This window comes from Ylistrum balloti, unplaced genomic scaffold (genome assembly GCF_031769215.1).
Source record: "Ylistrum balloti isolate Yb309-2 unplaced genomic scaffold, AGI_CSIRO_Ybal_v1 Utg369670, whole genome shotgun sequence".
Classification (NCBI taxonomy): Eukaryota; Metazoa; Mollusca; class Bivalvia; order Pectinida; family Pectinidae; genus Ylistrum; species Ylistrum balloti.
Window position 1 is genome coordinate 495,001 of NW_026781916.1, and position 13,039 is coordinate 508,039.

At 31.1% G+C, this 13,039-nt stretch overlaps 1 protein-coding gene across 1 annotated transcript in view; it reads right to left on the minus strand.

The window, feature by feature from the left end:
• LOC132562141 (uncharacterized) overlaps window positions 1-10,537 on the minus strand; it is a 36,844-nt gene extending 26,307 nt beyond the window's left edge. The window contains exon 1 of the mRNA XM_060226872.1: window positions 10,441-10,537. Coding sequence (XP_060082855.1) covers window positions 10,441-10,537 — 97 coding nt within the window. The remainder of the gene's footprint in view (window positions 1-10,440) is intronic.
• Window positions 10,538-13,039: the final 2,502 nt, after the last annotated feature.

The window sequence follows — 13,039 nt, forward strand, 5'->3', positions numbered from 1 at the left end:
TGTTGCCTGGCAACGTTGTATACACAGTCTATATTCCATAAACAGATTTGCTCACTTTCTATTAGTGTAATGAATATTGTCTCTTCTATTTAATAAAACTTATTTTGAAACTAATAATTTCTCACAATTAAAGAGTTATTATTTGTTTGTAATTGTTAAAGTGATATTTAATGACATAGATGATATTGTTTGAATTTAACAAAAGTAACATATTGCTTTAAAAAGACCTTTTTTCTGGCGGTAGGATTGGACTCCTTATTCCATAAGATGAGTTGGGTTGATTTATGTTCGGTCAGTGCCCTAACAACTTTATCAAAAAGTTAAACAGATGGTGAAACACAATCAGAATCTAATCAAGCAGCTAGAAAATAAAAACGTAATCACCAGAGTGTCTTCAAACTTTATTGTTAAGTATTGTGTCATTCAACTGTTATATTTTCATGTCAATGTTAGTTTTATATAATCCTTTTAATATATTCAAATAACTTATCTAAAACTTTGAATTTTCTTTGTTAAATAAATCCACAGACAAACAAAGCCTGATACAAACATGAGCTCCTGTGGTAATAGTAGTTGGAGATTTCCATTCATTACGAACATGCTACATTACTGGAGAGAGAGAAACACTTTTGGAATCTGACAATGCTCAGAACAGTGTTTACCTTTTGATGTCCCCCTTTTTTTATTTTAAACATTAAATACCATCCTGAGGTGAAAAACACATTTTGCTTTATTGAAAACTTCTTCAATTTGCAATGCACACAACCAGCACCAAAACCATCTCCCTGAAAATAAAGAAAATCACAGAGATGTAAGTATAATAAAAACACTTCACAGTTGAGTAAATCGTTAATTAAAATGATTTATACCCTATGAAATATGTAAACAAAGTAATCAGTAGACTTCTAGATTGAATACAAAACTAATTTTGATATGAATTACTTGGAGGGAAAAAGTTGCAGGATGAGATAATAGGGTTTTGATAGTCCAGGAGCCGTATTCAAGAAACCATTCTCATGCTCAAGCAGAGATTTTGTGCTCAAGCAAACATTTTTATAATTCGCCTAATTCATATAAATAATACAAATGCCAAATATAAATATTGAATATAACTTAGACTTGAAGCCCTTTCAATCTGTATTAAATCTTAGGCAAAATCGGTCTTATTTATCAATTTTTAACTTAAACAAGAAGTAGGCTTGATCACACAAATCATGCTGGAGCAGGAGAACGGTTTCATGAATACGGGCAATGGTGGCAGGGCCAGAAATGAAGAATTTTTAGCGCCTTTCAAAGAGAGAGGGAACTTGTCACCCTGATGTCAATGTTAGAATTAGTTAAGGTTTGGGTGCACATGTTGAAAGGCATCAGTAAACCACCTTTTGATTCTAATAGGGTACTGATATTTGGTTTTATAGTTGATGTAAATGAATTTTAATTTCCTCGGTCCAAATTTATATATTTTCCCTTTTTGATGAAACTTGTTAATAGATGGATGTCGGACAACAACAAGAACTCAGTGTTGTGGTTTGTTTGGCAATCACACAAATTTGATTAGAGGACTGAAAAGAGATACAATTATTGCAAATTGTTCCAGATATGCTTGTTTATTTTTTTATTCATCATTCACTTGATTTTAAGATTATATGTATATGACAATTTGAAAAGAAAAATCAATTTTTCTTTTGCATCTAAATCTAGGTACGATTTTATCATGTAACCATCAGAAACAAGACAAAATAAAGAAATATAATGGTTTTCTGTTCAAATTGCAGTATATAACAATTGGCGAACAGTCGCACATGTCCTACTACTACTGGTGTGTGCTATATTTAAAAAATATGAGAGGTAGGCTTTGCACTATTGTCAGTACTTTTGTTTAAAATTTTGTTTCATGAAATTTATTGTATTATTTTCAGATGTATACTTAATGATCTGTATTTTTTATTTATGTATTATGATTGATTGATAACTTCAACACAGAAAATTGTGAGTTTAATCATTTCATCAATACATGTACACACGATTTAAGTGTATGTTTTAGTATTGATTAGTACACACGATTTATCTGTATGTTTTGTATTGATTAGTACACACGATTTATCTGTATGTTTTAGTATTGATTAGTACACACGATTTATCTGTATGTATTGATTAGTACACACGATTTATCTGTATGTTTTAGTATTGATTAGTACACACGATTTATCTGTATGTATTAGTATTGATTAGTACACACGATTTATGTGTGTTTTAGTATTGATTAGTACACACGATTTATCTGTATGTTTTAGTATTGATTAGTACACACGATTTATCTGTATGTATTGATTAGTACACACGATTTATCTGTATGTTTAGTATTGATTAGTACACACGATTTATCTGTATGTTTTAGTATTGATTAGTACACACGATTTATGTGTGTTTTAGTATTGATTAGTACACACGATTTATGTGTATGTTTTAGTATTGATTAGTACACACGATTTATCTGTATGTATTGATTAGTACACACGATTTATCTGTATGTTTTAGTATTGATTAGTACACACGATTTATCTGTATGTTTTAGTATTGATTAGTACACACGATTTATGTTTTAGTATTGATTAGTACACACGATTTATCTGTATGTATTGATTAGTACACACGATTTATGTGTATGTTTTAGTATTGATTAGTACACACGATTTATCTGTATGTTTTAGTATTGATTAGTACACACGATTTATGTTTTAGTATTGATTAGTACACACGATTTATCTGTATGTTTTAGTATTGATTAGTACACACGATTTATCTGTATGTATTGATTAGTACACACGATTTATCTGTATGTATTGATTAGTACACACGATTTATGTGTATGTTTTAGTATTGATTAGTACACACGATTTATCTGTATGTTTTAGTATTGATTAGTACACACGATTTATGTTTTAGTATTGATTAGTACACACGATTTATGTTTTAGTATTGATTAGTACACACGATTTATGTTTTAGTATTGATTAGTACACACGATTTATGTGTATGTTTTAGTATTGATTAGTACACACGATTTATCTGTATGTTTTAGTATTGATTAGTACACACGATTTATGTTTTAGTATTGATTAGTACACACGATTTATCTGTATGTATTGATTAGTACACACGATTTATCTGTATGTTTTAGTATTGATTAGTACACACGATTTATCTGTATGTTTTAGTATTGATTAGTACACACGATTTATGTTTTAGTATTGATTAGTACACACGATTTATGTTTTAGTATTGATTAGTACACACGATTTATCTGTATGTATTGATTAGTACACACGATTTATCTGTATGTTTTAGTATTGATTAGTACACACGATTTATCTGTATGTTTTAGTATTGATTAGTACACACGATTTATCTGATTTATGTTTTAGTATTGATTAGTACACACGATTTATCTGTATGTATTGATTAGTACACACGATTTATCTGTATGTTTTAGTATTGATTAGTACACACGATTTATCTGTATGTATTGATTAGTACACACGATTTATCTGTATGTTTTAGTATTGATTAGTACACACGATTTATCTGTATGTTTTAGTATTGATTAGTACACACGATTTATGTTTTAGTATTGATTAGTACACACGATTTATGTTTTAGTATTGATTAGTACACACGATTTATGTTTTAGTATTGATTAGTACACACGATTTATGTTTTAGTATTGATTAGTACACACGATTTATGTTTTAGTATTGATTAGTACACACGATTTATGTTTTAGTATTGATTAGTACACACGATTTATCTGTATGTTTTAGTATTGATTAGTACACACGATTTATGTTTTAGTATTGATTAGTACACACGATTTATGTTTTAGTATTGATTAGTACACACGATTTATGTGTATGTTTTAGTATTTATTAGAACACACGATTTATCTGTATGTTTTAGTATTGATTAGTACACACGATTTATGTTTTAGTATTGATTAGTACACACGATTTATCTGTATGTATTGATTAGTACACACGATTTATCTGTATGTTTTAGTATTGATTAGTACACACGATTTATCTGTATGTTTTAGTATTGATTAGTACACACGATTTATGTTTTAGTATTGATTAGTACACACGATTTATCTGTATGTATTGATTAGTACACACGATTTATCTGTATGTTTTAGTATTGATTAGTACACACGATTTATCTGTGTTTTAGTATTGATTAGTACACACGAGTTATGTTTTAGTATTGATTAGTACACACGATTTATCTGTATGTTTTAGTATTGATTAGTACACACGATTTATGTTTTAGTATTGATTAGTACACACGATTTATGTTTTAGTATTGATTAGTACACACGATTTATGTTTTAGTATTGATTAGTACACACGATTTATGTTTTAGTATTGATTAGTACACACGATTTATGTTTTAGTATTGATTAGTACACACGATTTATCTGTATGTTTTAGTATTGATTAGTACACACGATTTATGTTTTAGTATTGATTAGTACACACGATTTATGTTTTAGTATTGATTAGTACACACGATTTATCTGTATGTTTTAGTATTGATTAGTACACACGATTTATCTGTATGTTTTAGTATTGATTAGTACACACGATTTATCTGTATGTTTTAGTATTGATTAGTACACACGATTTATGTGTATGTATTGATTAGTACACACGATTTATCTGTATGTTTTAGTATTGATTAGTACACACGATTTATGCTTTAGTATTGATTAGTACACACGATTTATGTTTTAGTATTGATTAGTACACACGATTTATCTGTATGTTTAGTATTGATTAGTACACACGATTTATCTGTATGTTTTAGTATTGATTAGTACACACGATTTATCTGTATGTTTTAGTATTGATTAGTACACACGATTTATCTGTATGTATTGATTAGTACACACGATTTATCTGTATGTTTTAGTATTGATTAGTACACACGATTTATCTGTATGTTTTAGTATTGATTAGTACACACGATTTATCTGTATGTTTTAGTATTGATTAGTACACACGATTTATGTGTATGTATTGATTAGTACACACGATTTATGTTTTAGTATTGATTAGTACACACGATTTATCTGTATGTTTAGTATTGATTAGTACACACGATTTATCTGTATGTTTTGGTATTGATTAGTACACACGATTTATGTTTTAGTATTGATTAGTACACACGATTTATCTGTATGTATTGATTAGTACACACGATTTATCTTTATGTTTAGTATTGATTAGTACACACGATTTATCTGTATGTTTTGGTATTGATTAGTACACACGATTTATGTTTTAGTATTGATTAGTACACACGATTTATGTTTTAGTATTGATTAGTACATACGATTTATGTTTTAGTATTGATTAGTACACACGATTTATCTGTATGTATTGATTAGTACACACGATTTATCTGTATGTATTGATTAGTACACACGATTTATCTGTATGTTTTAGTATTGATTAGTACACACGTATGTATTGATTAGTACACACGATTTATCTGTATGTTTTAGTATTGATTAGTACACACGATTTATCTGTATGTATTGATTAGTACACACGATTTATGTGTATGTATTGATTAGTACACACGATTTATCAGTATGTTTTAGTATTGATTAGTACACACGATTTATCTGTATGTATTGATTAGTACACACGATTTATGTTTTAGTATTGATTAGTACACACGATTTATCAGTATGTTTTAGTATTGATTAGTACACACGATTTATCTGTGTTTTAGTATTGATTAGTACACACGATTTATCAGTATGTTTTAGTATTGATTAGTACACACGATTTATCTGTATGTATTGATTAGTACACACGATTTATGTTTTAGTATTGATTAGTACACACGATTTATCTGTATGTTTTAGTATTGATTAGTACACACGATTTATCTGTGTTTTAGTATTGATTAGTACACACGATTTATCAGTATGTTTTAGTATTGATTAGTACACACGATTTATCTGTATGTATTGATTAGTACACACGATTTATGTTTTAGTATTGATTAGTACACACGATTTATGTTTTAGTATTGATTAGTACACACGATTTATGTTTTAGTATTGATTAGTACACACGATTTATGTTTTAGTATTGATTAGTACACACGATTTATCTGTATGTTTTAGTATTGATTAGTACACACGATTTATGTGTATGTATTGATTAGTACACACGATTTATCTGTATGTTTTAGTATTGATTAGTACACACGATTTATGTGTATGTTTTAGTATTGATTAGTACACACGATTTATCTGTATGTTTTAGTATTGATTAGTACACACGATTTATCTGTATGTTTAGTATTGATTAGTACACACGATTTATCTGTATGTATTGATTAGTACACACGATTTATGTTTTAGTATTGATTAGTACACACGATTTATGTTTTAGTATTGATTAGTACACACGATTTATGTTTTAGTATTGATTAGTACACACGATTTATGTTTTAGTATTGATTAGTACACACGATTTATGTTTTAGTATTGATTAGTACACACGATTTATGTTTTAGTATTGATTAGTACACACGATTTATCTGTATGTTTTAGTATTGATTAGTACACACGATTTATGTTTTAGTATTGATTAGTACACACGATTTATGTTTTAGTATTGATTAGTACACACGATTTATGTTTTAGTATTGATTAGTACACACGATTTATCTGTATGTTTTAGTATTGATTAGTACACACGATTTATCTGTATGTTTTAGTATTGATTAGTACACACGATTTATCTGTATGTATTGATTAGTACACACGATTTATCTGTATGTATTGATTAGTACACACGATTTATCTGTATGTTTTAGTATTGATTAGTACACACGATTTATGTTTTAGTATTGATTAGTACACACGATTTATCTGTATGTTTTAGTATTGATTAGTACACACGATTTATGTTTTAGTATTGATTAGTACACACGATTTATGTTTTAGTATTGATTAGTACACACGATTTATCTGTATGTTTTAGTATTGATTAGTACACACGATTTATCTGTATGTTTTAGTATTGATTAGTACACACGATTTATCTGTATGTTTTAGTATTGATTAGTACACACGATTTATCTGTATGTTTTAGTATTGATTAGTACACACGATTTATCTGTATGTATTGATTAGTACACACGATTTATCTGTATGTATTGATTAGTACACACGATTTATCTGTATGTTTTAGTATTGATTAGTACACACGATTTATCTGTATGTATTGATTAGTACACACGATTTATCTGTATGTTTTAGTATTGATTAGTACACACGATTTATCTGTATGTTTTAGTATGTTTTAGTATTGATTAGTACACACGATTTATCTGTATGTTTTAGTATTGATTAGTACACACGATTTATGTGTATGTATTGATTAGTACACACGATTTATCTGTATGTTTTAGTATTGATTAGTACACACGATTTATCTGTATGTTTTAGTATTGATTAGTACACACGATTTATGTGTATGTATTGATTAGTACACACGATTTATCTGTATGTATTGATTAGTACACACGATTTATGTTTTAGTATTGATTAGTACACACGATTTATCTGTATGTTTTAGTATTGATTAGTACACACGATTTATGTGTATGTATTGATTAGTACACACGATTTATCTGTATGTTTTAGTATTGATTAGTACACACGATTTATCTGTATGTTTTAGTATTGATTAGTACACACGATTTATGTGTATGTATTGATTAGTACACACGATTTATCTGTATGTTTTAGTATTGATTAGTACACACGATTTATCTGTATGTTTTAGTATGGATTAGTACACACGATTTATCTGTATGTTTTAGTATTGATTAGTACACACGATTTATCTGTATGTTTTAGTATTGATTAGTACACACGATTTATCTGTATGTTTTAGTATTGATTAGTACACACGATTTATGTTTTAGTATTGATTAGTACACACGATTTATGTTTTAGTATTGATTAGTACACACGATTTATCTGTATGTTTTAGTATTGATTAGTACACACGATTTATCTGTATGTATTAGTATTGATTAGTACACACGATTTATCTGTATGTTTTAGTATTGATTACAATATCTAATGCGGTAGAGTACAAGTACCATCTTTGATTTGTCACATTAACATTAAATGGCAATCTTTCTTGATATCGGTTTAATTTTTTTTTTTCAAAAAAATATGTCAGCTACCTAACGAAATCCTAGGAGAAGACGTACTTCATGGTGATGAACCTCTGACCTTTTCCCCCAGAAACATTACAAAGGATGATGAAACATGCACACATTTCTTATGGTGTGGAGGGCCATTTTTGGTGTGGAACCATTCGATAAATGAATTAGATTTATATATCATTCTTGGTGTTTCAAAGACAAAAAATATCGTGTGGTGAGATTTACATGGTGTGTGCTTTTCAACCTTTGTCCTGATCTTAACGCTTCTGAAAGGGATCTTATTGAAGTTGGTTTTGTGGAAATTTTGAGGTGCTCTAGAATCAAACTAAGATCAATTGTGAAATATCTGTCATCGATCCATTCTTTCTACCAGAGTATATATATGTATATACTAAACAAAAAAAGAAAGGTAACACTTCTTTATTCTGTGATTAATTAATTAACCCCTTCATAAATCCTTACCAATCATGTACGAATAAAGTAATTGATCAATTCTGATAAAACTGCAGTCATGGTTCATTGTAAAACTTTGCGTTCAGTTGATTTATTGGGGAGACACACGACGCCCAAACAATGTCCTTGTAGTCTCTACTGCGGTTACGAGTCGATTGCGCAAGTGTATCAATCGTATACGACGGTCATCCCTGGCGGTCGTTTTACGGGGTTTTCGGGGACGATCTGATGTTGACCCAGTTTGGTTTAAACGACTTACCAACTTGCAAATTGTCTTAACACTGCAACCAAAATGCTGTGCAACTCGACGGCGAGACTCCCCAGCCTGGATCATGCCTACAGCCCTTTCTCTCTGTATTTGTGACAGCCGGGGCATAATGATAAAGTTGATAGATAGCAAGATTCGATGATTTCAAAGTCCTAAGGATCTTAGGAACAGTTGTCAGTTTGAATGTTTATGAAATTCAAGCGAAGATACAAGTTAGTCGCAGAAAACCTCGTGCAGTTATTTCGCTAATACAGACTTTCACGCTTGAATGATTTTGGTAACCCCCTTGGATTTTGTAATGTAAAACATTACCATTTTCTAATATTGCACAAACGTCATTTTGTTTTCACTCATTTACTCATTATTCGACAAGGAAACATGTTAACATTTCTCTTTTTGTTGAGTATATATTAAGTCTATTTCTTTCTTTAGACATATGCCACGACAAGGCTATTTGTTGAATTTTATAATTTTTGCTTGATTGAAGTAGTCAATTTTGTTACAAAAATACCAAGGAATCCAAATATCATAGATGCTGTTTCATATGAGAAGCAATTGTCTAATGACAAACATATAGATCTTCTTTCTTATTGTACTTGAATACGAGTCAATTAGCCTGGTTGCTTTGAAATACTATACATTTAATTTACTGGAAGTCTCTTTCAGTGAAAGCGTTTCACTAGTTTGTGATGTGCTGATTTTCATTTCCATAATTATTTTTTCCTCTTAAAGTAGTATGGATTGGCATATTCTTTCATTGTATTGTTTGATGAGTAGATTGAGTCAGCAACACAAGTCTAATACATAGTAAATGTGATGAGGTTTTAGTTGTTTCGCCCATAGTTTATACATGTCATTTCCTTATCTGATAACCTTTTAGGTATTTGAGAAAAAGTAACATAGTGACTGACCTATTATAATTGCCTTTTGTCCACTTCAGTCCTAGAAGGACGAAACAGCTGTATGGTATAGCATCCCTGACGAGTTCTAGAAGGACGAAACAGCTGTATGATGTACCATCCGTGACGAGTCCTAGAAGGACGAAACAGCTGTATGATGTAGCATCCCTGACGAGTTCTAGAAGGACGAAACAGCTGTATGATGTAGCATCCCTGACGAGTTCTAGAAGGACGAAACAGCTGTATGATGTAGCATCCCTGACGAGTCCTAGAAGGACGAAACAGCTGTATGATGTAGCATCCGTGACGAGTCCTAGAAGGACGAAACAGCTGTATGATGTAGCATCACTGACGAGTCCAAGAAGGACGAAACAGCTGTATGATGTAGCATCACTGACGAATCCTAGAATGACGAAACAGCTGTATGATGTAACATAACTGACGAATCCTAGAAGGACGAAGCAGTTGTATGATGTTGCAGCACTGTTACATTACAACATACACATGTACAATATACCCGATACTTCTTTTTGCGATTAATGGTTAACTAATTATACCTACTATATTTGTTATTTCGACGACGGTTGAGACCCTGTCTTCCGTCACAAATAAAACTGTCCTCACGCAGGAGGTATCCCATTCCCCATTCTTCATTCATCCTTTTAGTATTAATTCAACAAATCATTTATATGTAATTTATGTTCAATTACTTTCCTTAATTTCTTCCTCCTTTCTTTCTTTCTTTCTTTCTTTCTTTCTTTCTTCCTTCCTTCCTTCCTGCTTTCCTTCCTTTTTACCTCCCTACCCTTTCTTCTTTACTTCCTTCCTTCCTAAATTCCTTCCTCCTCTTCCTTCCTTCCTCCTTCCTTCATTTTTTTCCCTTTCTTCCTTCCTTTTGCTTAGACTCTATAGAGCCCTTATTAGATTAAAACTAGACTACGGTTCCATCGTGTATGGATCTGCTAGACCTTCATACTTAAAATTATTAGACACTGTTCATCACGAAGGTCTCGGACTCGCTCTTGGGGCTTTTAAGACCACACCTACAGCAAGCCTCTATGTAGAGACTAACAAACCATCACTTCAAATCTTGCTTTTCCCCTTGTATTTGATCCAAAAGATAAAACAATGTTTCAAGGCAAACCAAAAACCATTCCATCATTTGGTATTCGAATTTCCGCTCTTTTACAAAACACAAATATTGATCTTCGGATGGGTCATACATACCTTACACATTCATATAGTTTGAAAGGCGAAGATAATCCTTGGTACATAGGATGTGATGAGTCATTCACCGTTAAACATTTTTATTGGACTGCATTGACCTTCTGTCTACTGGAGAACGTTTTTATAGTAACATTACATGTCTAAAATCCCACTTTGAAATTGTTGAGATTTCTAAAATTCTACATTACCTGAAAGATGTTGTATAATATAATAGACTATGACGTACTATTTTAATCTTTTGTGTTAACATACCCATTTAAGAATTTTAACATTTGTCTTCACCTATTGGTTTGTTTAATGCTATTTCCTTTTGGATCGCTGTGTGTTTTACCGTTTTATGGCCCTAATGACCTTTTATGTGTTGACGGGCCGTTAAGAATGTAATAATGATAGTAATAATAATACTTCCCTTCTTAATTCCTTTGTTCCTTATTTCCACCCTTCCTTCCTTCCTTCCTCCCTCCCCTCCCTCCCTTCCTTCCTTCCTTCCTTCCTTCCTTCCTGTTTTCCTTCCTTTTTCCTCCCTCCCCTTCCTTCCTTCCTTTCTTCATTCTTTCATTCCCTCCTTTATATTCGGTTACTTTCCATCCAGTTTTTAACCGTAATACACCGTTATTGTGCTGATATGTATACAAAGAGAGTAATTTTCCACGTCGGGTGTTGCATTATGCCAGCATAACATTAAAAAAAAAGATAAAAAGTAAGGGAAAAAACGTTTTTTATGTTGGAAGGTTTTAAGATGAAGCAAGTTTATATAAATCATTAATATGAATACTGAACTGCATCCAACAACATAAGAATTATCGGATTAGTATGTCCAACAGAGCGATCTTACCTTTAATTGACAACGTAAAGTAAAACTATTAGTAAATCAGAGTTATCCCTCTTGACAAGGAATCTAAGCATACAACGCTGTGAAAATATCCCCTTGATGTGCATAATTGATAGAAAACAGAGTTATCCCCCTTGACACGGAATCTAAGCATACAACATTGAGAAAATATCCCCTTAATGTGCATAATTGATAAAAACAGAGTTATCCCTCTTGACACGGAATCTAAGTATACAACATTGAGAAAATATCCCCTTAATGTGCATTATTGATAAAAACAGAGTTGTCCCTCTTGACACGGAATCTAAACAACGTTGATAAGATATCCCCTTCATGTGAATGTCCTGTGTGGTTTCAATTAGTTATTTAATTCACAGAAACTCTAGGGAGGTTAAGAAGCTGAAGATTAAGATTTAAAAAGTTGACAATATCGGAAAAATGGACAAAATCAATCCGAGACCACGGATGCTGAAATATAAACACGTGTACCGACCGTATACACACAAGTTTCAAAGCAAACTCAACGTTTTAAATTGTGACAAGGTCGCCATTATTTCACTGATTATATGGAATTAACAGGTATACGAGGGCCTCGTACTTACCTATTGGTCTACATCGTATGACATTAAATTTGGACTGCCAGCTTCCCGCTTCATTTATACCATATTTTATTTCTTTTTAACCTTGCAATGTTTAACAACATCATGCATGTAAAATTTTGTCGTGTGAAATATACAACAAAATAGTGTATATCTGATCTAAAATGCAGGAGAGATTTTACCAAATTTGAAAATCAGTGTGAGTGTGATAGTGTATATGTTAGGGAGAGATTTGATGTCAGTGTGATAGTGTATATCTTAGGGAGAGATTTTATGTCGGTGTGATAGTGTTAGGGAGAGATGTTGTGTAGTGTATATGTTAGGGAGAGATTTTCGGTGTGATAGTGTATATCTTAGGGAGAGATTTTATGTCGGTGTGATAGTGTATATCTTAGGGAGAGATTTTATGTCGGTGTGATAGTGTATATCAGGGAGAGATTTTATGTCAGTGTGATAGTGTATATCTTAGGGAGAGATTTTATGTCGGTGTGATAGTGTATAT